General features: G+C 42.2%; 1 protein-coding gene and 1 pseudogene across 5 annotated transcripts in view; both read left to right on the top strand.

Moving 5' to 3' along the window:
* Positions 1 to 17,485, top strand: part of GNAS (GNAS complex locus) — a 53,042-nt gene extending 35,557 nt beyond the window's left edge. For 2 of the 5 annotated variants that reach the window (XM_073883972.1, XM_025853244.2), the window contains 11 exons: positions 2,393 to 2,465; positions 9,961 to 10,018; positions 10,105 to 10,224; positions 12,024 to 12,121; positions 15,398 to 15,452; positions 15,586 to 15,659; positions 15,756 to 15,814; positions 15,923 to 16,043; positions 16,235 to 16,365; positions 16,675 to 16,742; positions 16,973 to 17,485. In XM_073883972.1, coding sequence (XP_073740073.1) covers positions 2,393 to 2,465; positions 9,961 to 10,018; positions 10,105 to 10,224; positions 12,024 to 12,121; positions 15,398 to 15,452; positions 15,586 to 15,659; positions 15,756 to 15,814; positions 15,923 to 16,043; positions 16,235 to 16,365; positions 16,675 to 16,742; positions 16,973 to 17,119 — 1,004 coding nt within the window. In that variant the 3' untranslated portion in view covers positions 17,120 to 17,485. Of the gene's footprint in view, positions 1 to 2,392; positions 2,466 to 5,602; positions 5,648 to 9,960; positions 10,019 to 10,104; positions 10,225 to 12,023; positions 12,122 to 15,397; positions 15,453 to 15,585; positions 15,660 to 15,755; positions 15,815 to 15,922; positions 16,044 to 16,234; positions 16,366 to 16,674; positions 16,743 to 16,972 lie in introns of those variants that run through there. The other 3 variants (XM_025853242.2, XM_073883971.1, XM_073883973.1) reach the window with 3 other exon arrangements.
* A 1,947-nt stretch (positions 17,486 to 19,432) lies between these two features.
* LOC112809895 (phosphorylated adapter RNA export protein pseudogene) lies at positions 19,433 to 26,075 on the top strand (annotated as a pseudogene).
* Positions 26,076 to 26,620: the final 545 nt, after the last annotated feature.

Here is a 26,620-nt window from a genome sequence, read left to right as displayed (position 1 = left end):
AAAAAAAAAAAAAAAAGGCGGGGGGATTGTTAACTATAAGGAGATGGCCTATCCTTCTTTTTTCTTAAGGGGAGGGGGAGGGACAAAATAAAACATAAGCATAAAAGAAATTGTTGAAATGACCAGAAGAATTACACAGGCATTAATTACTATGGAAGTTTTCCACTTCCTCAGTAATTTGGCTGAGTTCATTTGTGAATTTGCTAGGTTAAAACCTAGTTCATGGTCACATTTCAACAAAACAGCTTGATTATAAAGAATAAAAATGTAAAAGGCTGAATTTTCTTCGTGGTGGTGTTTGGTTTGCTTTTTTTTTTTTTTTTTTTTTTGGATGGGTCACCTCTTTGTTCTCCTGGGTCCAGATTTATATAAAGCAGAAAATTAAGTGGAAATAAGTCTGGTGTTTATGCATTTGCAATTTCAGTAATTAAATGATACATATGTTGAAGTCTTACCTAAAACTTCTAAAGGTAGAATTATGCTATGTGAATTATTAATATGCATATAACTTGATTTCAAAGTATAAGCCTGGAAAAGTCTAGAATATTTCCTAGGAGTGCCATCTTGCTACCTGAATACTAATTTGAAACAAATGTGATACTAAGGGTGCCTTAAATTTCTAACACCTTTGCTCAGTGATCACAAAGTCTCTGCTTAATTTGAGACTGTTACTCCGAACACACTTTGCATCCCTGTGGGCTTATTTTCCCCAGGTGTCCCAGTCTATGTGGCTACATTTTATCATGATTTTATTGATAGCCTCTGGCATGGGGGTCTGCAGCCCAAGTCATTGCCACACATTTTGCATTTTTAAATGGTGGTTCTCACCAAATAATGCCGCCCCCCCCCGCCAAAGAGGAAACCTAATGATACCCAAAATCCTCTTTTTAAGTGCATCTTAATTTAATGACGTAAAATTGAGTAAATTACAGCACCACAAAAGATCTTGCAGTAATTTTTCAGCCCAGTTCTCCAATGTCATAGATGTGGAAACTGAGGCACAGATCTGTTTGTGTCTGTAAGAGAGAGGTGTTACACATGTTCACACTTCTGACGAAAGAATTTGGAGATTCTGATTAATGTCATGTATTCTCTGCATGGAATCTTAATAGTGCCTTTAATATTTTAACTTATTAGAGTTGGGCTCATTAAGATACAGTGTTTGCTTTGAAATCAATGTTTCTGTGGAAACTAATTTTAACTTTTACAGATATTGATTACAGCCTTGTGAAAAGGCAAGAGAAGGAGGAATGCTTTGCTCTCTGGGCAGTAAAACAAAAGCAATTAATAAAATTAAAAGTGGAAAAAAAGAAAAAGGGTAAAAAAGGTTTGTGTGGGAGGAGGGCAAAAAATTTTTCACGCAAAGAGTATTTGTTGAAGTGAGTGTACATTTGCAAAAAAGAAAATGAAAAAATAGCAATCCTCCTTCTAGCTGGGTGGAAATGTGCCTTTTCCATAAAATATGTTTACAAATGAAAGGTGATTTAAAATGGAGGCATGTGTGTTCCTTCTTACTTTGAGAAGGGCTTGAGGAATCTGAAAATTCAGTAGCTCCCAGGAATATTTTTTCTCATGATTAAAGTCGTGTCCTTTTAATACTTTATACAGTTGTTGCTGCATGTAATTATGGTTGTTCTCAAGCACTACATTTGATATTAAAATGTGTTTTTCGAGAATATGACATACAATTGATGGGCTCCCATTCCCCCCCTCCCCCAACACGGTGGTTGTATCCAGAGAGAATTTATCTTTAAGAAAATACCCTTTGTGGGAAAAGAGGACACATGGAACCTTGCAGGTTAGGGTTGATTTTTGAGTAGCCCAAGGGGAGAGAAGGCTGCCCGTACAGCAGCTACATTGTGAGAATTTGCGGGAGGGAAATGCTGCGTCAGTCCGCCAGCTGAAGGAGACTGCGGTGTCTGGGCATTGTTTGTGAATCCTGGGCGTTTTAACCATGAAACCTCCGACAAACAGTGAATTCTGTGGCTGTCTACATTTATGTGTGCGTTTCACCAGTGAATGCTCCTATTTCAAGGATTCAGTTTCAGTTTTAACTTCAATTTTCTTCCCCCCTCAAATGACAAAATTGCGTCATTCCTTCTCTTTGCCCCTTGGCTTCTCCACCTCACAAATTTTAAAACAACCCGAAGGGGGGAAAAATTCCTGAAAACAGCAAACCCTTTAATTCTCGTTACTGTGGTGGTGAATACTGTAGGTAGAGCTGGACATGTGTTTCATTTTCTCTGCGTCGAAATGTCAAGGAAAATTGCAAGTCTGTTGTTTTGTTTTGTTTTTTGCGTGCTGCTTCTATGGAAAAGACAGAAGCCCTCTTCCCTGCCCAAAGTGTGTAAAATGCCTCCTTCATAACCTGAGACTTACTTTCATTTTCTAGGTGCCGGAGAATCTGGTAAAAGCACCATTGTGAAGCAGATGAGGATCCTGCATGTTAATGGGTTTAATGGAGAGTAAGTGTCAACTCTGTGCAAGGGCACAGGAAGATTAACACGTTTTATACTAACCTTTAGGAAGTTTAGGTAGATTTTGGGGGCTGGGCAGCCAATTTCCACTTAATTTTTTCAGCCTACATATTAGAAAATCCAGGGAAGTGCTCTTTGGGGATTCCCCCCCTCCTTTTAATCTTTGGTGCAGCAGTAAATAATAATAGTAATAATAAAGCACCAGTGTTCTTATAAAAATGCTCCCCCTCCCCCAAGAAAATAGCACTTTTACAGATAAAAGTAGTCCCATGACAGGTCTGCCGCAGACCTGCCCACAGATTTTGGTGCAGTGGGTCTCTAATGGCTGACACCTGCTGTGGCCACCCCCTTTGCAGGTAACCTGACCACTGCAGAGAAGCCCCCCCCCCCCCGGCCCCGCACCCCAGCAGACGTCAGCGCAATGCACCAATGTAGGGTGTTTTAAACTATTAGGGAAAAACAGTTTCCATAATGTTCTCATGTAAAACAAAGTTGGAAAGAGGCAGCAGCCCCTGTTAATAATTCCTCATTCCCTCACCACCCCCCCTTTGGAATTAATATTATGGGCAAATCACTGTTTCCCTTGCTAAAAATCAATAATCTCGCATAAAGAAAGAAAAAGACATTTAAGTGATGGAGACTGGGAGTTAGGTACTTCCGGCCGGGTCAAGGGGCATTTTTGCCTTTGAAAAGTCCTTGCAGGCATCTTGGTTTAGGACAAGGTGACAATACCGCATTGAGAATAAAGATTAAAAGAGAGTGCGTGTGTATTAGGGATGGAAGAGAAATGCGGGGTCTTGCTTGCCATGAAGAATGTAAACAGAGGGGGCGTTCAATATAATCAGGGCATTTGCTTTTCTCCCCAGACCCCAAATGCCCCCCCCCCCCCCGGCCCTTGTGAAACAGAAAACACTAAATCTACCAGCTGTCTGCTTTCACTGGGGTGACAGCTATTCACCGCACCGGATTGCAAACACCTGAAGGCACTAGTTTGCAATTACTAGCTGGTTAGCAATCCCATTCCTTTCCCTAAACCTGGATTCAGTTGAAAACTTGTCTCTCCCTTGCATCCCATTTAGTTTCAAAGGGGGACATTGAGTCAAGGCCGCGTAGTTTCAGTTATGCACCAAAACCCCACAAAAAAAACAAACCAATAAAAAGCCACTTACAGACGCCTACTATGCACCAAGCACTAGGGACACAAAGATGAATTTTACCACCTTTCAGAGGTAAAAGGACTGCCCTTGAAGGCAGCTCTTTATGGAACATTCTAGAATTTCTTGGTTCAGATAATCGGGGCTGAGGATGATGTCACACATACAAATGGGTGTTTTAGTTTAGGATGCTCTATGCTTTAAGCACGAATCTAGAAGGATGGGCTATTTTACCAATTTTGAGTGACTTGACTTATCAATACGCACATACATGCAGCTAATTAAATACTCACTTTCACTTGTCACAAAGCAATTCTGAAATTCTTAATTCCTGACACACCCTTCAAAAAGCCCTATTCCCAGAGATTGTCAGCGGTTGATAAACAAAAAGCCAGAAACCAACTTTTAACTATGTGAATTTGTAATTTAAAGAAAAATCTTGTATAATTTTTTCCCCCGTAACTTGCCGGGGAGTGCTTCTTCTGGAGGCTAGTTAAGCAAAGATAATTTGACCACGTACCCTCTAGATAAATATTTTGATTAAAACTGGACATGGCTAGCGTTTTTAAAAGGATGCAGCCGCCGCTGTTTACCTTAGCTCGAGTCCAGCAGAAGGTAGGACATCCTTGCAATAATTTACTTAAGGCTTTATCACTCTCCACACTGCCCTACAATTTTTTAATTTTTAGAGAAAGGATTCTCCTCCCTTGGCGAGCCAGTCTGTAATGCACATGAGGCATTTAAACCAGAACTTCTCTTTTCTATTTTCTTTTTAAAAAGAGGAAGCGACATTCCCAGTTTGCCTGCCTTGTAGAGGAAGCCATAGGTAATCTCTCAGGATGTTAAATTTAGCCTGTGGAAGTGACATACAGGGGATTTCTTCGTGTGAGTCTAGAAACCTTATTTTTGTCTCCTTCAAGTGAGCCTCCTTTTTTCTTTTTCCTCAGTGCGGTATTGCAACAAAAGCGTTTGCCTTCTTCGCTAGGAATTCCCTATGAAATAATGGTGACATCCATCCACTAAAGGGTGTTTTGCGTGGTGCAGGGCCTTTTCCTCCTGGCTCCCATAAATGTGCGCTTTGTTAGGGCTGGGCTGAGCTATTAAATTTGCCTTAACTATCCGCAGACTGCCATGCCGATTACAGTTTTAGAGTAAGGTGTAATATTAATCTGACCTTGAGAAATACAGAGGTCAAGTGTGGATTTTCCTAACTCAAAAGCTAACTCTTCCTTACAATTAGTATCAGGGGGGAAAAGGTGCCATTAACATTGGTTGAGCTAATAAGCTAATCAATTACAAAACCATGTAGAACGCTTAGCCATCCTGCCCTTCCCACTTCCAAGGAGGAATTCCTACCATTTATGAGGATTGGTTTTTGAGTAGGGTTTGTTTTTGTTTTCTTTTTTTTTTTTTCTTTTATTTTGCTGCCTCATGGTGCAGACACACAGTTTTAATTGATGACAATTTATCGGGAACAGTTAATATAAAAACACTTCATAGGTAGTTTCCCCGACTATAAGAAGGGAGGAAATTAATACTGCACCAGGAAATCATGGGCCAAAATCACCCATGTCTGGGCCTTTGTGTGTTCAGATACAACATGGTAAAGATCTAGGAGAATTAAGGAGCCTGATGCGCTGCTATATTCTCAGAAGAATTGTGAGATAAATCACGGCTTTATCTCCCTAATGCATGTACATTTAGTGAAAGCACAAGAAAATAATTATCCGTCCCTTCTGTATACCCGACCTGCGAGTCTCCAGGGGGCTCGGCTAATACGGTGGCGGAGGTGTGGCGTTCTTCCCTCCACGGCCTGCAGTCTCAGTAGGCCTTCCACCTTAGCCAGAAAGGCGACTAGGACTGAATGGGAGGATGGCGGCCATTTGTTTAGGAATGTAGAGAGGCTGTGTGGGGTTTTGGGAAATTGCGGTGCCTTGCAGATTAGGTGAGCTTTCAATCTCTCTTTAAAAGGGGCGGCGAAGAGGACCCGCAGGCTGCAAGGAGCAACAGCGATGGGTAGGCACATTCAAAAAACAGAAAAACTTTTTAACAAACAAACAAACATGAAGATCATACTGGGAAACTGAGGGCTGAGCCCCCGGGGAGGAAACAAAACTCATTTCAGGGCCATCGGCCATCTTGGTATAAGTTTGCACGTGACACCTAAACAGTCTTTGACATTTCAGAGCCAGTGAAGTGCAAAACATAATTTGGGGGGGGGGGCCATTCTTTAAATGTAATTAAATCCAGCTGGGGGAAAAGTTACAGATTTCAGTGTTAGACGATCAGTTTAAGATTTCGAGAATTGATGTTTTTCCATATGGTTTCTGTTTCCCCACCCCTACCCCAGCTGTCCATTCAGATTGGCTACTTGTTTTTAAAACTATCTACTAAATTCCCATCCACCCAGTGCTTGGTCTGATTTTAAAATTTCAGACTTGGCGGGGAAAAAAAAATCTTTTTCCCTCTCAAAATATTCGTGGTGCTGCGCTCTCTGTAATTTGGAGAGGAAAAAAAAAAAGTGCCTCAGCACCTTGCAGGAGGTAATTGTTAAGAATGATATCAAAGCCTCTGATCTTTTTAAGATTTTCAAGTATATTTTGAATTGGAGGCATATTGCATTATTAGCTAGTGGATAGGAAATTCATGATGGCATCCGCTTTTTTTTTTTTCCATTCATCATCAATTTTGTTTTCCTTCACTTCCTACATCCCCACTCCCCATTACACGCCGACACGCACACGCATGCCAGGTAACCATTGGAGGTCTGCTTGCATATTCAGCATGCAGTGATGAAGCAGCTATTTCTCATGAGAACACGCAGAGCTGATGGACCTAGCCTAGGGCATCTCAAAGAAATAGCCTCTGTGGCCGGGGTGGGGCGGGGCAAAGGATCCTGGGGTCGGGGACAAAGTAACTTACACATGTTTGTTCATCTGTTTCTTTTAGAATATATTATCCCTAGATGATGGCTACAGTTTCTCATCTTCCCGGCTATGTCCTATCACACTTTGCATGCTGGAATTGCCTGGTCTTAGGAACTTCTAATAAGAATACTATTCTGTTGTGGGGGGGGAGGGGGATGGGGCCCTACCACCTAACCTCAAAAGATAACTGAAAACAAACAAAAAAAAAATACAAAAAAAACACACACACACAAAAATATGGCATGAAATCCTTAATTGGCAGAAATGTAGTATAATAGCAATCCAAAAAAGGCATCTACATAAAAGTGACTGACAGTTTACTGTACCAAAAGTTGGCATTTGAGAAATATGACAAACCCTTATAGAACCAACTACTGTGTACTAGATGCTGCGCTAGATCCTTGAACCCTACTAATGCCTTGCCTGCACTTCTCTCTGTGACTCTGTTCTGCAAGTAAATATAAGAATTAACATACGTGATAAATAAAAATTCTCTGCATGTCTCAGCAATCCCTGTATCTTGCGTCTGTCTTCTGTCTTTCTTCTTTTGTCCTTTCCCACAAAGCCCAAGGATAAAGTATAGGACGGAGAGAGACTTTCGGGACAACGTAGCCTCCCCCTACCACTTAGGCAGCTGACCGGGGCGGGGGAGAGAAGGGGCTCCTAAAACTCAAACCCAGACAACAGGCTTTATATACATGTTGGCGGGGGAGGAAGGGGGCAATGTGCTACAAGCACTTCTAGCCCCAGCCCTGATATTTAGTCCGTCCAAATTGTAGTAGTTGATACATAATTTGGCTTTGTTAAGTAGTTTAGAGACATCTGAGGGATTTTCTCTGAATTTCACAATCAATGTTAAATTCATTAAGCGATAGTAAAAATGATAAACCTGCCAGCCCTAGTATAATATCTCCATCTACATAGTAATTGCTTCAATGGAAGAATTTTATGTTTTAGTATTACACACCCGAATTAGATTTTAGATTTCTATTTTAGCTGTTTTATACTTGATATACTCCCACACCTATTCACATACGTAGATGAATACTGAACACGTTCTCAAAATATCCGTATTTAAGACTGGAAGTTTTCCAATTATCATACTACTACTTAGACCAAAATATCAAACTGAATGAAAGAACCTAGTTTCTGGAAGTACTTTCCTCTTGCTGTACGTACATTTGGGTATTTAATACCCGGACATCTCTAATTTTAACTACCGTGGAACCTTGAAACTGAAGGTTAATGGCTCTCATTACCATGGAAATGGAGCCTGTTTTTAATGAATGGGAATGGATTTCTTCTGTGGGGTTTTAGGTAAATTTGAGTCCACAAGTGAACATTAGGGGCAAACACACATCCTTTAAAAAATTTCTAACGTCTAAATAACTGATTCAGACTCTAGCACCGAGTCTGGACATGGTTCCTAATTTCAGAAACGAGCTTCAGTTGGTGCACGTACAAAGCAGAAAAGTCCCACAGAAGGGTCAGGACTCTGGGTCTCTTTTCAGTGTAGGGTGGTTGCATAAAGAGTGGGGGACCAGAGCCGGACCTCCGACCGGGGTGCGGATGCCACACTTGTGGTTTGCAGGATCTCTTACTATCATGTCTGTTACTCAAGTTCTCCCGACTTCAGCACTTTTAAGTGGCCCTGAGGGGGTTCCTGGTACCATTTACCACCCCCCCCCCCACGCACGTGCACATACCCCAAAGCCTACTGACCCTCCCCCACTGGTGAGAATACTTCCAAACTAGCTTCTTACTCTCATATGAAAAGCAGTTTCTCTGAGGCCAGTTTACCAGAAAGAGGGCTGATCCTGGAGAAGGGATGAAATGAAATCAGAAAATCGGGGCCCACCCCTCAGATCAATATGCGGATCTTCCTTTTGATAAGAATAAACTGTGCAGGAAACATTAGCTATTACAATTCGGTGGAAAGGACCAGGATCGGGCTGGCAGGCGAGCCCATGACCCCTGCACCCCAATCTCCCTCCCCTGCGCCCTGCCCTATGATTAACCCTACTGCCGGCCTGTGGGTGTTATTAACCCCCCCCCACTTCTCTCTGTTTCCTCTACTCCTGAGGGCTACCTCCATTCCAGGACTCTTGGTGAATCAACCAAGTGAAAGCTTCAAAAGTTGGGAATCTCGAGATGGTCTTTAAAAATCCTACACAGCAAGAAAAAGATGAGCTCTGTCCCTTCTCCCTCTGTGACTCACTTTTCCTCTCAGCCTTAGTTTCCTCTGTGAGGGGGCGGCGCCTGACTTCCACGTGACAGCGCTGTCACAGCCCCGGGGCCTAATGCGCAGCAGGTGTGTCCTGCACATGGTTCCACGTCCCCCCCCCCCCCCCACACACACCCAAAACCACAAGGTTGAGGCAATAGGTGTGATAAGATTTACCCCAAGCGAGAGGCCCTTTTTATCCCCTGAAGACACAAACTCTAGACTCTTCTTTGGTCGTGTCGCTGATGAAGGACAGTTGCTGAAAGACACCTAGGCGCTTCCAAATGATGTGATTGGGAGCAGGCATTCCATCAGGGGGTCCCCCCAGGAGCCAGAGGGTGTGGCCTTTACTTGTGGTCCCAGTGACTCTGAATAAAAAAAAGATCATCCCACATGTCCTGTATGACTTAGGTTCAAATCAGCTAAACCTTGGACTTCTACTTAACAGGTGCCCCTGCCCCCCACTGCCCCCAGCACACAAGTCCCAGATCATAAAGACTCCTGGGGGGGGGGGATCTGATCTTATCCCTATTCACGTGGAGGGATCAGCGTATATTAACATCACCTAGAAGCGTCATTGCTACTGGCTGAGTGACTGACACGGTGACTTAATTAATAAAAATGGCCTCAAAGCCTTCAAATCTGTAATATCACCATCTGCATTCACTGGTTCTCTATGTACTAATCCAGTGATGGAGTAAGCCCCAAATAGAACCATGAAACTTTTTCTCCTCCCCAATATGATTGATAGAGCACCCCCATGTCCCCCCTCACATCATACATACACACACACACACACACACACACACACACACACACACACGCTGATAAGGGCCAGTAGGAGCCTTTTAGGAAGTGTTGGTGTGCAGTGGGAACTTCAAAAAATGGACCCACATCTGAAACAGTCAGTGAACCAGGTCTGGCTTCTGGTACAGTAGACTTGATCATTATCTTGATGCCAATTTGCTAATCAGCCCCAATTGGGCGTGTCCTTGGGACACATTGGGGAGGTTATAATTTGAAACCACCTTTATTCAGGAACCTCCAATCCATACGGATTTGAACCCACAGCTCTTGCAAGAACAGAATACTATGCTTTTAGTTGGAATATCTTGACTAAAGAGACCCTGTTCGTCAATGTGATGCAATATGATCTCTCTCTCTTTTCAATCCCACTGTAGTGAGAAGGCGACCAAAGTGCAGGACATCAAAAACAACCTGAAAGAGGCGATCGAAGTACGTGTTTGGGTCCTATCTCTCTTCCCTTAGCCCCCTCCTCAGGCAGTGCTGCCCCCCTGACTGCTTTGCTGGCTTGTTTTCAGACCATCGTGGCCGCCATGAGCAACCTGGTGCCCCCTGTGGAGCTGGCCAACCCTGAGAACCAGTTCAGAGTGGACTACATTCTGAGCGTGATGAACGTGCCTGACTTTGATTTCCCTCCTGTAAGCTAAGCTCTTGGGTTGTTCCTTCCCCCCCACCCACCCCAGCCTGGCCCACGGGGCGGCACAGGTGATGAGCCCCCGCCACTGGTCACCTGTGTCAGCCGCACTTCCGGCGAAACACCTTTCCGGAAAAGTGAATTCCCTTAGGGTCCTTAATGTTCAAAACCAAAATCTTAATAATCAGTAGGGTTTTTGCTCAAGATGGGGGAGCAAAATCCGATCAGCCCTTCTAAGTCCTGGCTCGCCCATCCCCACAAGTCCACACCCCACTTTAATCCTCGCGCTAGTAGATTGCAAATGTTTATGAGGGAAGATGGCACGGGCTGTGTGTCACAGCCTCCATTACGCCCTCGTACCCATCTCGTGGCGAACCAAACTGTATGTTAAGTGTGGCGCACAAATGCTAATTGTCCAGTTAAATGAACGGACCCGAAGATAGCAAAGAAGGCAGAAAGGAAGGGCCAGCCCTGAGTTTTATAAATGGGAGACATTCTCGTTTTCAACAATTTGCTGTTTGACCTTTATGAAGTTTTAAATCAGTCCTTGCGTTGGGGCAAATTTTTTAAAAAGGAAACAAAAAAGGACTTTCACCTAAATTATCACTTGGAGATTTTCTTCTGTGCATCCTCGTTGGCGTGCAGGACACTTTACAAAGATTCTCTGTCCCATAAAGAGCTATTTTTAGGTGACACAAAACTGCCCATGCCAAAACATACGTTTTGACCCCTTTGTAGGGGAAGAGTGGTTTCTCAGAGGGGAACGGGAAACAAGATGGAAAGATGCGCAAGTTTATAAGGCCCAGAAGGAAAAGACTTGTCTACAGTTAGAACAATGAGTTATTGTGGCCTTTTGTCAGGCTTTCCTGGGAATTTGTGTTTGTGTATTTTAAATGGGCTTGGCTGCAAACTTCTACTAGCAGGGAAGCAGTATTAATAAGTAGGGCTAGGTAATTTTTTTTTTTTTTTAAGTAGCACTTGTTAGAAAAAAAAATCAAGCGGTCAGCACGATATACATAATGCATATTTCTAATAGAAGGAAAAATGGCAGCCAGTTGAAAATGCACCAGAACAGTAACCTTTTATTAGTCGTGCTGATAGCTGAACTTTGTGTCCCTACCTGCTTTTAATCCTTCTCTTGCTAAATTCATATTGGAAGAGAAACCTTCCCTTTCCTCGTAAGGAAAGATTGCCCCCATATAATTAAAAATGTTTCTATGTTCAAATGAAATGTGAATCATAACCTACTACAATTTAAAACAACAGAGGTTATTTGCTCCTTTGTTTCTCCCTATTACGACCCTTCCCAAGGGACAGGCACTGACAAGGCCAGATTTGTCAGCGATTCCCAACCGTAATATTTTTTGGGTAAAATTCAAATTTCCCTGGAAGGGAAATTTCATCCCAGCACATCTTTCATGTTTTCACAACACTGAATCATTCCTTGGCATATTCTCCTAATGCAGATTAATGTATATCTTTCCCATAAAAGCAGTTGTGTGGAGAAACAAAATGATTCAGTAGTTTACTCTGTCCGCACCCCCCCCCCCAAAAATAGGAGGAACACTACCCAAGACCAGTTAATTCACAATAAGAGGACAGCAGGAATTAATTACTTTGCCTTTTAATTACGTTTCACAAATTGAATGAAAGTTCTTTTGAGCACAGAGTCACTAATTTGGCTCGCAAGTGGGAATCCCACCCCGTGCTGGTCACACAGTGAACTGTGGCATCTGGACGGTAGGGGCAGCCTGCCTGCCTGGGCTCAAGCTCATCTGTGTTCTCTCTTGTGTTCACTCTCAGGAGTTCTATGAGCATGCCAAGGCTCTGTGGGAGGATGAAGGAGTACGTGCCTGCTATGAGCGTTCCAACGAGTACCAGCTGATCGACTGCGCCCAGTAGTGAGTAACCTCTCTCCCCCAGCCACACACAGCATAGGCACAAATGGAGAAAACACTAGAAATCTCAACTCGTGCTTGTAAAGTTATTTGCAAAGGGGTTCCATTCATAGGAGCCAGCCAGTCAAGTCCCACCTGCACTTAGAAAGTTCTGGTCTGATTCATTTGTTAATTGTACTTTTTAGTGCAGTGACATTATTTTATATAAACAATTAATGCCTGTTAGAGCGAAATGATAATTACTTGCAATAAAGTGATGTTCGTAGTTAATTAGCTTGAGGTAATTAATTGGATTGACCTCCAAGCTTTTAGGAAGATTGGGTAGCTCTCACGCTTTGAATAATGTAAAAATATTATACTTCATTGCTGTCATTTAAAAACCTAACCGAAATGGCAAGGACAAAACCATACCCCGCCCCCTCCTTGGTAGCTGAGAATCGCCTTGCTATTTCTGCGATCAGGTAGGTGATTATAGAGTAGTGACCAGAGTCCAGCATTACTGGATGCTGTTCCCCTAGAGTTCTTCGTTCACGCTGGGCTTTAATTCAAGGATGCTTCCCCTTACGGGGAGTGGACCGCCCTCACCCTGCACCTGATACGGTAAATACAGGATGCTCAGAGCCACAAAGAAATTGTTTTCGAAGACAGTGTTTGTAGACTGCGGTTGCACAAACATGCTAAGTGGTCTCAGCGAAAATACGCTGAAGTTGGGTGTCTTGTGACTTGGGGGGGGCAGGTAATGGATACTTGCGACGTTCTAGCCTTTCTTCTGCAGGTCGCTGAAACTCAGAAGCGACTTCACTGTAGAAAATATCAAGTCATCAGGACCAGGGTTCCAGGCTGGCTCACAAAAACCTACAATTGCATTTGCTTAGAAGCCCCAAACCTGAGGGATTTATTGTGAATACCAGTTGAATAAATAGGAGGGAGGAAGAGGTAACAGCAAACAAACAGCAAGTTCCCTAGAATCCTGTTATCTACAAATCACAGAAGCTTCTGGTAGGCTCTGGGAAACCTATCAACGTCCCCCTCCCTGGCCCTGCCTTCCCATAGGAAGCACACAGTCAGCTGTCTCCAGCTCCTGGGGACGTTAGCTGTTTGGCGGTGGTCGCTACTCACCAGTCTGTGTATTTTCCCAAGGAGCAGAAAAACAGTCCCTCTTGGCCAGTCCCGGTGACCCCAACCCCCTACCACTTCTTCAACAAAGTCCCTGATTTTCTCAAAAGTTTGAACTAAAAGCTGGAAGTGCTAATTATAGTAACTCAAAACAAATGGAAATCCTGGAATTGTTTGCGTTTTGTATTTTGGATCCAAGTCAGAAGTACAGGTACAAGATTAGGAGGGTTTAACCCTCCCCATTTTGAGTGCTCTGTTGGGGGGGCGGGGAGAGAGTAACAGTTTCATGAACAGTAATTTACCCAGGTTTCTGGGTTGTTGTTGTTTTGTTTTGTTTTTTTAATTTCACACCATTTAAAAGTTTTCTTACAGCAACATTATGTTGCTCCTGCAGCTTTATCTGAAAATGGCAACATTTGCACAGTTTATGGAAAGTTTTTTTTTTTTTTGATGTTTTATCTTTTTTTTTTTTAAGATTTTATTTATTTATTTGAGAGAGAGAATGAGAGAGAGCATGAGAGGGAAGAGGGTCAGAGGGAGAAGCAGACTCCCCGCTGAGCAGGGAGCCCGATGTGGGGCTGGAGCCCGATGTGGCGTTCGATCCCAGGACTCCAGGATCATGACCTGAGCCACCCAGGCGCCCCAGTTTATGGAAAGTTTTAAGGAAACTTGGAGGAAAAAAAAAGAACATAGGTTACAACTTTTAAAATGTCTTCCCCGGGCAGGACGATAGCGTGCGGGGCACACTGACCAGTATGTTTCTGGTTGAACTGCCTTTACGTTAAAGTTGCCATACTGGTATCTTGCCCATTTCTTAAGCTGCCTATTTTTATTTGTTGAGCTGGGGTTTGGCTGGCCTGGCTCCAGATGTCTCTCTCACAAGATTTGGTGCTGATGATCTATTTATAGAACTGTGGTTCTGTTGCCATGGCAACGTGCTGGAGGCCAGGGCGGCTGGGGAGCTATTTCTGGACTGGTGCTGTAATGTAGGACTGATTGGGCAAGTTAGTATATCCTCTAAGCCAGACTAACTCTAAACTGGTAAAGAGGATGGGGGGCAGGGGGAACTTACAGAATTTCTTCAAAGTATGACTTTTCTCCCTTTGTGATTTTCTTTTCAGTTTTAAAACAATTCTAAACCCCCATCTCCTCCCCCTGCCCCAGGAAGAACTACCCCCTCTCCCAGTTTTAACATTCATTTTCCATATTAATTAAATGACCCCAATCTTTCCAAAGTTTTTTTTTCTAATGGTGTGTCTAGTCCAGCAACACTTGGATGTCTTCATTGCTTTGGGAAAGTTGTGGCCCATAGAGCTTCCTTACGGTGGATGGTGGTCTCTCAGGCCCCAAGCCCCTCTTTTGTGCACGATCCCAGCCCCAGAAGGATCCATAGCCTGGATGGCTGTGGGATTTTTTTTTTTTTTTTAAAAACTCAAAAGTCTCCTATCTGGAGGGTTCTATTTCATGGACCAAACAGAACGGAAGGGAACTTTGTGTTTGTTTCCTGTTCGGTGTGGTTAGGCCAGAAAGGGCCCCTTTGTGTCAACCTCTTTTGTTCTCTTTTAATAAGTGAGATTCTTAAAAAGTAGGAGGAAGGGATACCCATTCTGAGTAATTCAAACAATCTCATTTTCACGAGTCCCTTGAGGGGAAAATCCTTGCTGCTTTTAAGTGTGCCATTTTACTTAAAAAAAAAAAAAAAAATGGAGTAGAAGTGTACAGTTTTCAAATTACTTGCCATTTTAGTCAAAGGCAGACAACTTGAAAATTTTAAATTTTTAATAATTTTCAAATGGCACAAGATCAGGTAGGCCTGGTTTGGGGGCCTCTGCCAGTTGCACAGAACCAAGTCCAGAGCCCCCAGCCCCATCCCCCTTTGGTCCTCTGCTATACCTGTAGGCCAGGGGCCCTGAGAGGCCTAGATCTACTAGTCCTCCAAATACCTTTTCTTAAATGCTGCTTGCTCTAACCTTTCTAAGGTATAGGCTTTGAGTCATCAACATGACCAACACGGACAAAACTCCCGTTGACTGAATGCCATATAACTATGACACCCTCATTTCCATTGAGCTCAACTTCGTAGCGAGACAGGAATTAGGGGCAAATCAGCATGAGCTCATGAGCTCCTTGAACACCCCTGTGTGTCTGTTCTTTTCCTCCCAGCTTCCTGGACAAGATTGATGTCATCAAGCAGGCTGACTATGTGCCCAGCGATCAGGTAGGCAAAAGTTCTCACAGTCAGAGGACTTGGAGCCCTCTTTCCAAGCTAGTCAAGACTTTTGCTTCCAGTTGGCCATTATTAATATTCCAGTTGGTTTTGGTGAGATCCATTGACCTAGATCTTGTTTTAGGATCTGCTTCGCTGCCGCGTCCTGACTTCTGGAATCTTTGAGACCAAGTTCCAGGTGGACAAAGTCAACTTCCAGTAAGTGAACGGTTCCCTTTTTAAGATAGAGACTGGTTTCCTTCAGTTCCCACCAGCAGAGCGGTGGGGTGACTGGGTGTCCTCTGTCTCCCACAGCATGTTTGACGTGGGTGGCCAGCGCGATGAACGCCGCAAATGGATCCAATGCTTCAATGGTATGGAAGCCATAGACTTCTCTGCTCTATAAGGACGTTTTGCTCTTTGAATCATCAAGGTTCACGTTCACCTCTAACATGCATTGCTTTTGCTTTCTCGCGCTGAAGATGTGACTGCCATTATCTTCGTGGTGGCCAGCAGCAGCTACAACATGGTCATTCGGGAGGACAACCAGACCAACCGCCTGCAGGAGGCTCTGAACCTCTTCAAGAGCATCTGGAACAACAGGTTTGTGGAGCATCCCCTTGGCTTCCTCCCAGCCTCTTTCCTGGGGGGGCAGGGGGGAGGGATCCTGTGACTGATCCCAAAGCCCTGTATTTGCACTATTATTAAAAAGAGTCTTGTGCAAGTACATCAGACCCCTTGCAGAAAGAATGCTTTCTTTTCCTGGACATTAAGCCCATATTCCTCTCTGTTAGATGGCTGCGCACCATCTCTGTGATTCTGTTCCTCAACAAGCAAGACCTGCTCGCTGAGAAAGTCCTTGCTGGAAAATCGAAGATTGAGGACTACTTTCCAGAATTTGCTCGCTACACTACTCCTGAGGATGGTGCGTATGACGTTATGCTGTCGCACGGGAGCGTGGTTCCGTTCATTGGTCCTATACACCCCTGACTGTGCTACAAGTCTCCCTTTCTGGAGGTTTTTCACATAGGTGGAGTTTAAGAATCACCTAAATGAACAGCCTCTAAGAATGGAAATGTCCCTTCACTCCCACCACCCAACTATAGGGGATCTGTAGGGAAGCAAGAAGAGCTCACTTCTCTGCATAGAAGTTAAGGGGCTACAATGATGTCAGCACCCTAGCTCTGCCCTTAACCTTTCGATGACCTTACCAAAATGGTTCTGTTCTTCACAGCTACTCCCGAGCCCGGAGAGGACCCACGCGTGACCCGGGCCAAGTACTTCATCCGCGACGAATTTCTGGTGAGTAGAGACTGTCTTTAGTTTTCTCTTTTCTCCAGGCAGTAAATTTACTTGAACATTTGGGGATTAAAATCTCTTCAGTTCTTCCATTTTATTTCACTGGTAGCCAGTGAGAATTTTAGCTTTCACGTAACCTCAGTAAGTAGCTGGTCAGCTCGTCCTTGGCGGATACCCCGTTGATGATCGTAGGGAGGTGGCGCTGACTCGGTTTTCCTGCGTTTGTCCCGCAGAGAATCAGCACTGCTAGTGGAGATGGGCGCCACTACTGCTACCCCCACTTCACTTGCGCTGTGGACACCGAGAACATTCGCCGTGTGTTCAACGACTGCCGTGACATCATTCAGCGCATGCACCTTCGTCAGTATGAGCTGCTCTAAGAAGGGAACACCCAAATTTAAGTAAAGCCTTAAGCACAATTAAGAGTGAAACGTAATTGTACACGCAGTTGATCACCCACCATAGGGCATGATTAACAAGGCAGCCTTTCCTTTTCCCCCCAAGTGATTTTGCGAAACCCCCTTTCCCCTTCAGCTTGCTTAAATATTCCAAATTTAGAAAGCTTAAGGCGGCCTACAGAGAAAAAGGAAAAGGCCACAAAAGTTCCCTCTCTCTTTCAGTAAATAAAATAACAGCAGCAAACAGAAATAATGAAATAAAATAAATGAAATAAAACAAAAGAAGTGAAATAAATATTGTCTTGTGCAGCATTAAAAAAATCAAAATAAAAATTAAATGTGAGCAAAGGATGTGAGTCCTGTGAATTAATTACTTGCGGCTTCGTGCAGATATCCATTGTTCATGGTTTGTCCCCATAATTTGGGTTTCTGAAAACAACTTGCAGATAAGTCAAAAAGTCTACCCCTGTCCTTTGCCCAAGCCCACGCCCCTTAGGAAGCCATTAGCCCATGTAAAGAAAGACTTCCGAATTGGTCATTGCCACCCTATCCATTCTACCAACTTCCCTTATATATGTCATCACATTGTGCCTGTTTTACCTAGAATCTCGCCCCAAAATAGGTGTCAGGTTTGGGGCTCTCTGTCCAACTTTAGGATATGGACTCACGTATGTGGGGGGAAATTCAGGAATGCAGTGCTTCAAAAGACAGGAAGTGGGGTTACTCAAGAAATGGTGTACAATGTAGACCTTTATCAAATCATCACATGGTACACTTAATTATCTCAGAATTTTGTCTGTCATCCCTCAAAGCTGGGGAAAAAAAACAGAACAAGAGCTATCAAATAGAAATGGCTTTGAAACAAATGGCTAAACATTTGGGGACAAACAAACTGGATCCCTACCTCACTCCATATACAAAGGAATTTTATGTGGATCACACATTTAAATACAAAAAAGTCCTTTAAAATGGATATTTTAACAATTAGAATATTGGTTTATAGAAGCCCTCTTCTATATGGTCTAACCGCCACAAGCCGTGGGGGTGGGGTGGGCTATACAAAATGAAAATTATATAAAACAATATGAATGGGGTGGCCACTGGGTAAAAATCCGTAACAATGGGTTGATTCCCTAATAAGGAAAGTACTCGTAAGAACTAATAAACCGTCATAAAAATGCAAAATTCATGAACACACAGTTTACTTGAGAAAAAAAATACAAATAACAGGGAAAATGGGGAGTCTCAAAATGCACTATAAACTCATGGGGAGGTGCTGGGGGGTGGTGGTCAGCATTCATAGGCCCCACATGAAACTCAGTAAAGCTGTAATGGACTGTGGCTTGGGTCTGAGGTCCACTTGGGCTCCCTAATCTTCATCCCCAGGGTCATACCTTAAGCTTGTGGTCACCCCTGGTGTGGCTTCCTGGAGAGGTGGGAGAAGAGAGACCAGCTTGTCTTCAGCATCAACCACTGCACCCTCTGAAAGTGGCCAAATGAAACATTAAGTTGCTAATGTAATTCAGCCCCAAAATCCACTTAACGGTTCTAGTTTCCAGATAAAATTAATCCCGGCCAAATTAATCCTCTTGCATAGCTCCCCAGGGGTGAGCAAAATAAGCCCCAAGGAGGGCAGAAAAAGTAGCAAATACCCAATCTCCATAAACCCTTCGAAAGCTTCCTACATAATATTCAGTCCACATAAAAACTGTGTGCGTGCTCTGTAGATTTTGTTGCAAAACAACTCTCCAAATCACCCCCAAATTAACATCAATCTACATAAGTGCTTATTATGCAAATATAGCCAAAGGACCAACCCACCAATCCCCATAATCCTCCAAAGTACTCCAAATAAGCAGCTAACAAAACCCTGGGTACCAGCTATCAAGACCAGCCCACCAGGATGGCCAGCTCTTCCAAGATGGCTGCCTGTATGCCCCCCACCCACCACCACCCACATAGAAATTCTGGAACCTTCTCTGAAGAATAAACAGAAGATTACCACAGCACTAGCCACAGATCCCATCAAAATTAGGAAACAAATTCTCAGGCCCTAGAGCAGTTACACCAAGAAAATGCCCCAGAACCCCACCCCCTTGCAGGTCAAAATTGGTCCTTTTATGACCCTCCTCCAGAAGGAGGGTCATGAAAGTCAGTTACCCAGCACCTATTATGTGCTGACCACTGCCCAGTGAGACAGTTTCGGCCCTCACCACCATTTTACCAGTGAGTCAACCCAGGCCTAGAGAGGCCAAAGCAACTTGCTGTAAGAGACAAGGCTGGTAAACGGGGAAAATGGGCTTCAAACTCAGGTAGCCAAAGCCTACTGCTTGACTACCACACCATACTGTCCTTCTGGAAGACAAAGATAAAAGAGGAAAAGGTCTCCTGTTGTTCTTTCCAGGATGCCAGTTGCCAGGAGTCCATGACCTATGACCCCAAGGGGAAATCCTGCAGGGCTCTTCTGGACTCCAGAGCCAGCAGTGATGGTGGAGTAGGTGGGGTGGGTGGCAGAGCAGGGAGGGGGTCCTCTTCCCTCGGACAGTGGCATTGGACATACTCCTGCCTTCCCCCCAGTTCAAAGGGTTGCCTTGGGGCCCCCTCCAGTCACTCAAATGTGTCTGAGGGTTCCTTCTGTTCCTTAGGATTTATTCCTTCTATTGAAAACATTTCCATTTCTACTTTCCCTCTGACCTGGTCCCAAACATAACTTTTATAGGGTTACTTTGAAATCTAAATTCTAGGATCTTCAGAAAGCCAAAAAACTGTGAGGAATTTCATCTAAATCTTTGATTACAAGTAGCCATTGGATTTTAAAATTTCAGCTGAATTTTACATCTCCATTTGAAAGCAAAACAACATTTTTCTAAAGGTAACAATTTGTGCCACACTTTTTAAAGGTGTATAGACCATATATAACCACGTATTGACCTTTTAGAGAATAAGTAAAAATAATAATAAACCACTGAGCTCCCCAATAAAGCTTAGTATGAGGAGGGTCTAGAATTGAGCAGAATCTTCAGAATCTTTACCCACTTTCATTTTTATTTAAATGTGGGCAAAATCATACTCCTCAAAATGACCGCCTCTGCAAAACCCGTCTATGTTAAATGACATTCTATTTTAATGGTTTCTTGGCCACGACTGGTCATCTTTGTATGCAACAAATGTATAGAGAGTAGAGGATCTCTGCCAGCCACTGAGTGTTGCTCTCATGGGGTTTCTAGTCTATCAGGGGAGACACACATTTACCAAATAAATAATCAAAAGAATTACAGATGGCGACAAGGTCTCCGAGCTAATAAAACGAATGGGGCAATGGAGAATGGCAGATATTTGGGGAGGGATTCCACTTTAGGTAGAAGAGCCAGAGAGGGCCTCTCAGGGGAGGTGACATTTCTTATGGGAATGCAAAAGAGGAGAAGGAGTTGCCATCCATGTGAGTAGCTAACATCAAAATTTTTTATTAATATTGATTATTGAAACATCATACTTAATACTTATGGAGTACTTTAACATGTGATAGGGGCTGTCCTAGGCCCTTTTTGTGAATTATCTCATTTAATCTCTCTGAAACCCTTTGAGGATGTGTCCTATCATCTGTACAAGATGCACCCAATCTGTGCCCCATTGTACACAATTTTAAAAAGTGATATTTAAAACATGGTGAGTAATTTATGCAAATTATGCTTTTAACAATGGCTACACTGAAAAGGCCATTGCAGTAAGCGCTTAATTTGAGTAATTGCTACCCAGGTTCCTATTTTAGAGTTAGGGGATTTGGTGTCTCTGTGATAATTTTCCTGTGTTTAAACACGCATATACTCTGAACAACTAAAGTTTTCTGGTTTTGTCTAGTGTATTCTATCAGTTAGGAATGTATTCAGCTGCACGTGACAGAACCTTGACTTGGAGTGGCACAGATAAACAGAGACTTATAACTCACTTCACAGGAATCCTGAAGAATTCTGAAAGTGGCTCCTAGTGTTACTTAAGCAGCTCATCAATAGCAGGGCCGGTGCCTCCAACAATTCTCTTGGCTTCTTTCTCTTGGTTGCAAGACAGTATCACATCTTTGCCCAAGGCAGAGAGGAGAGGGAAAGACAGCCTTGCCGACTGTCCCTTTTATCAGGAAGGCAAATGCTTTGTAGCTGCCCTTCCATTTTCTCAACCACGTGAAATACACATAGATACCTAGATAGTAACATAGATGCCTAGATAACTAGCTAGACAGACAGAAAAATGTATGTTTAATAACACTATCACACACACAGAAGGAGAGGGATTTATAATGTTCTGTTGCACGGAGCTTGATGGAACACCTAGAAAGATCTAGCCAGCACCTACAGTTTTTAAGGATTCGGGAAGATAACAGGAAAAAAAAAACTTTCAAATCATAAGAGAGCAATTTGTATAATTCTATGTAAATCAGTTTGAAAGCCTAGACGAAATAGATAGTTGTCCAGAAAAATGCTGTTTATCAAAACTGACCCTGGTGGAGACAAAAAAAAAAAAAAAAATCTAAGCAAATGAGTTACCACAGGGGGGGAACAAAAAAAACCCTCACATTACCATAGTGAGCACCATGACAAGTTGGATCCAGGCTCTTGTTGGAGTGGGAAGCTAGGAAATGGAGGGAGACATGAGGGAGGCTAATGGGGTGTTTGTTTCTTTTTTTTCTTTTTTTTTTTTTAAAGATTTATTTTTTTAAAGATTTTATTTATTTATTCATGAGAGACAGAGAGAGAGAGGGAGAGAGAGAGAGAAGCAGAGGGAGAAGCAGGCTCCCAAGGAGCAGGGAGCCCGATGCGGGACTCGATCCCAGGACCCTGGGATCACGACCTGAGCCGAAGGCAGACGCTTAACCATCTGAGCCACCCAGGCGCCCGGGGTGTTTGTTTCTTTACCTAAATGCTGATTAAACAAATTTATTTGAGAAAATCCACTGAGTTATATACCCATGATTCATGCAGATTCCAGTCTGTATACCATACTTCAAAAAATTTTTTTAATTGAGAGAAAGGAAGAAGGCACTAGACCCAGGTGGTTTTACAGAGAATTATACTAAATCTTTACAGATCAAATCATTCCAATACTACTTAAATTATTTCAGAGTATAACCAAAGGAAAATTTCAAAATTATTTTTGTAAAACAGGCATAACATTGATTTTAAAATATGTCAAAGATTGCATCCAAAAGTAAAATTACAGACCAATCTCATTTATAATATCAATGTGAAAATTTTAAAATATAAGCAAACAGAATCCAATATAAGCAAACAGAATCCAATGTTACATTTAAAAAATAATACATCATGCCTAGATGAGAAATATTCTATGAATTCAAGGTTGGTTCAATATTAGCAGAACAGCAATATTTGTAAAAATTTAATACCCATTTATATTTTTGGAAATCCAATAAAATAGTAATCAATGGGTGCTTTCTTAATAACTATATTTATACTATGTATAATATATAAAGTACACTGTCTATGTGTATGTATCTAAAATGTACTTTCCTATATGTTTTACATAAATATATCAATTGTAAGTATACTAAATGTATTTAAATATAAATATATTAGTTATATTAATAACTGATGACTAAGTAACCAATTAACATAGATATGTTAAATAGCTATACAAATTTTTTCTCCCCAAACCAACATTTTACTTAATGAGAAACCTCTAAAAGCCTTCCTATTAAGGTCAGGAATAAGAAACAAAAAAGACAAGGATTCCATATCACCATACTATTTATCACTGTGTTGGAAAAACAAACCAATTCAATTAGACAAAAGAAAGCAATTAGAGGCCTGAGAATTTGAAAGAAAGAAGTAAAACTTTTATCTTGTGCTGAAAATGATATAACTATCATGATTCCCCCCAAAAAAATCCACAGAAAAATAATTACTAAAAATGAGAATTTAGTAAAGAACAGGTTTATGAGATCAACATGAAAAATCAATAGCCTTTCAATAATGGATAGAACATCCAGACAGAAAAATCAATAAGCAGCTGACTTGAATAACACTATAGACCAAGTGGACCTGACAGATATGTACAGAACTTCCTTCTCAACAGAAATAGGATAAATCAATGTTAAGTCATAAAACAAGTTTTAACAAATTTAAGAAGATCAAAATTATTCAAGTGTTTTTCCCATCCAAAATAAATTAAAACTAGAAATCAATAACGTAAGAAATGAGAAAATTCAAATATGTGGAAACTAAACAATACATTTTTGAACGACTGTTGGCTCAAAGAGAAAATTAAAAGGAATTTTTAAAGTATCTTAAGACAGACAAAAATGAAAATACAACATACCAAAACTTAAGGGATGCAGCAAAAGCCGTACGAAGAGGGAAGTTTATAGTGATAAACACCTACATTAAAAAAGAGGAAAGATCTCAAATAAACAACCTAACTTTACAGCTCAAAGAACAAACTAAGCGTAAAGCTAGGAAAGGAAGGAAATAATAAAGATTAGGGCAGACATATATCAAATAGAAAAACAATAGAAAAAAAAAACCCTACAAGTTGGTTTTTTGAAAAGATAAACAAAATCAAGAAACCCTTAGCTAGACTAAGGAAAAAACAGAGCAGACTCAGTCGGTGGAGCCTGTGACTCTTGATCTTGGGGCCTTAGATTTGAGTCCCACATTAGGTGTAGAGATTGCTTAAAAATAAAATCTTTTTTAAAAAAGAGAGCGAAGGCTCAAATTTTTAAAATCAGAAATGAAAGAGGAGACATTACAAATTGGATAACCAAGAAGAAGTAGATAAATTCTTAGAAACATACAACCTACCAACACTGAATCAAGAAGAAATAGAAAGCCTGAACAAACCAATAACAAATAAGGAGATTGTATTAGTAATCAAAACCCTCCCAACAAAGAAAAGCCCAGGACCAGATGGCTTCATAGGTGAATTCTGTCAAATATTCAAAGAAGACTTAATACCAATTCTTCTTAAACTCTTTCAAAATAAGAGAAAAAGAGGGAACACTTCCAAACTCGTATTATGAGGCCAATTACCTTGACAATAAAGCCAGATAAAGACACCACAAGAAAAGAGAACCACAGGCCAATATCTTTGATAAACATAGATGCAAAAATCCTCAATAAAATACGAACAAAATTTAATAGCACATTAAAAGGATCCTACACCATGACCCAGTGGGATTTACCCCTAAGATGCAAAGATGGCTCAATGTATGCAAACCAATCAATGTGGTACATTAACAAAATGAAGCACAGAAAGTAAATAATCATCTCAGTTGATACAGAAAAACATTTGACAAAGTTCAATATCCATTGGTGATAAAAAAAAAAAAAACTCTCAACAAAATAGTACAGAAGGAACTTACATCAACCCAATAAAGGCCAATACGAAAAAAGTCCACAGCTAATACCATAATCAATGGGGAAAAAAAAACTGAAAGCTTTTCCTATAAGACCCAGTACAAGGCAAAGATGCTAACTCTTGCCACTTCTGTTCAACATAGTACTGGAAGTTTTAGCCAGAACAATTAGACAAGAAATAAAAGTCTTCCGGGGCGCCTGGGTGGCTCAGTCGTTAAGCGTCTGCCTTTGGCTCAGGTCTGGGATCGAGCCCCGCATCCAGCTCCCTGCTCCGCGGGAAGCCTGCTTCTCTCTCTCCTGCTCTTCCTGCTTGTGTTCCCTCTCTCGCTGTGTCTCTCTCTGTCAAATAAATAAATAAATAATCCAGGACCCTGGGATCAGGACCCGAGCCGAAGGCAGATGCATAACCGAATGAGCCACCCAGGCGCCCTGATGGGCAGCTTTCTGACTTGGATTCTGACATGACAGTTGCACCCAGTGACAGGCCGCTGCAGGGACCAAAAACATTAGGTGGGGACAGCACCATGAGGCCCTTCCAGGGCACAGCAACACCAGTATCACATTATCAGACTGTTAAAAGTGTGGATTCAAGCGAAGAGGGTTTTTCTGGTACAGATGGTAACAGCTGTCTTTGGAAATGCAAGCAGTAGAAATGTTTTAACCCTCCTCCCAAGCCAGAGCAGCCAGAAACCACCTGTTTCTGGAGAAAGTTAACAACATAGGGGGTGCTGGGCTACAAGAACAGAATCAGGGTGCAGTGGCCACCGAACTTGCTCTCTGGGGAATGGAGGATGCTATTGACAGAAGCAGACAACGCGAGACCTACAATTGTTTGCTTGCTAAGAAACTGAAGAGGAAATCTCAAGAACATACAAAAGAATTAGACAAAGACCTAGATGAATATATGCAGGGTGGCAAAAGAATGGGATCGAAGGAAAAGGAAGATGGGCAAGGTCATCTCACGCAGAATTGACCCACTAAAGACAGGCCACGGGTGGGACTAGAGCTGAACTCCAAAGGCCGGTATCAGATCACAGAGGCCGGTTCACAAGAGAAACTGGCTGATGACATTTCTTTCGAGTTGCAGGAAATGTCTTTCAGCTTGCAGATCTTCCCAAAGAAAGATCTGACAGCACAAGTAATGAGGATAATTGGGAACAAAAAGGCACCTGAACTTCTGATGGAAACTGCTGAAGTTGAACAAAATGCCGGCCTTGTCGTAACGAATGCGAGTTGAAGAAAAACACCAGGTGGAGTTTTCCTGGATCTCCTGAAAAACACTCCCAGCGTCAGCGAGGAACAAATGAAGGACATTTTCTACACTGAAAATCAGAAGGAGTGGGAACGTAAAAAGCTGCTAGAAAGAGAACACAAGTGTTGGGGGAAAAGATGAAACAAGCTATTAAAAATCTAAATTTCCAAGAAGATCACAATGCATCATGAGAAACTTTGCAAGTGACAAATATGAGGCACTGGCCTCTCTTGACGAGCCCCCAGGAAGCCATGGAGAGGCCAAGGCAGACGGAGAGGAAGCCACTGAGGTTGACTGTTCTCACAATCTGGACATCTTTTAGTTCATTCCTAAATGGACTAAGGAATTTTGAGGAATAAACCTTTCTAAAATAACATTATAATAAGCCATTGCTAATGAGATTGCTTTGTTTCACTTTGCACTGATAAACATAAAAGTCTGGAAAGAAAGAACGGTTTTCTTGTTTAAAATAAAATTGAATTTGTGGGAAGATGATATTTGTTTTTTAAAGATTTATTTGAGATAGTGAGAGAGAGTGAGCACAAGCTGGGAGGGGAAAGGGGGTGGAGTAAGGCAGAGAGACAGAGGGAGAAGCAGGCTCCCTGCTGAGCAGGAGCCCAGAGGGGCTCGATCCCAGGACCCTTGGGATCAAGACCTGAGCCAAAGGCAGACGCTCAACCAACTAAACCACCCAGGTGCCACGGGAGATGACTGTTATAGATAGAAACATTCCTCATGTCTGACAAAATACTTAAATGTATATAGCAGAGGATTTAATTTCTCAATCTGTTGCATGTGGTAATTATTACTAGTTGATAATTATTTCTGTCCAGGACATTGTAACATCCTATTCACAAATTTGTTTTC

The sequence above is a fragment of the Callorhinus ursinus genome, unplaced genomic scaffold (genome assembly GCF_003265705.2).
Source record: "Callorhinus ursinus isolate GAN/ISIS: 27379988/994484 unplaced genomic scaffold, GSC_fseal_2.0 scaffold53, whole genome shotgun sequence".
NCBI lineage: Eukaryota > Metazoa > Chordata > Mammalia > Carnivora > Otariidae > Callorhinus > Callorhinus ursinus.
Note: the sequence above shows the minus strand (reverse complement) of the source record. Positions and strands in the feature narration are given on the sequence as shown.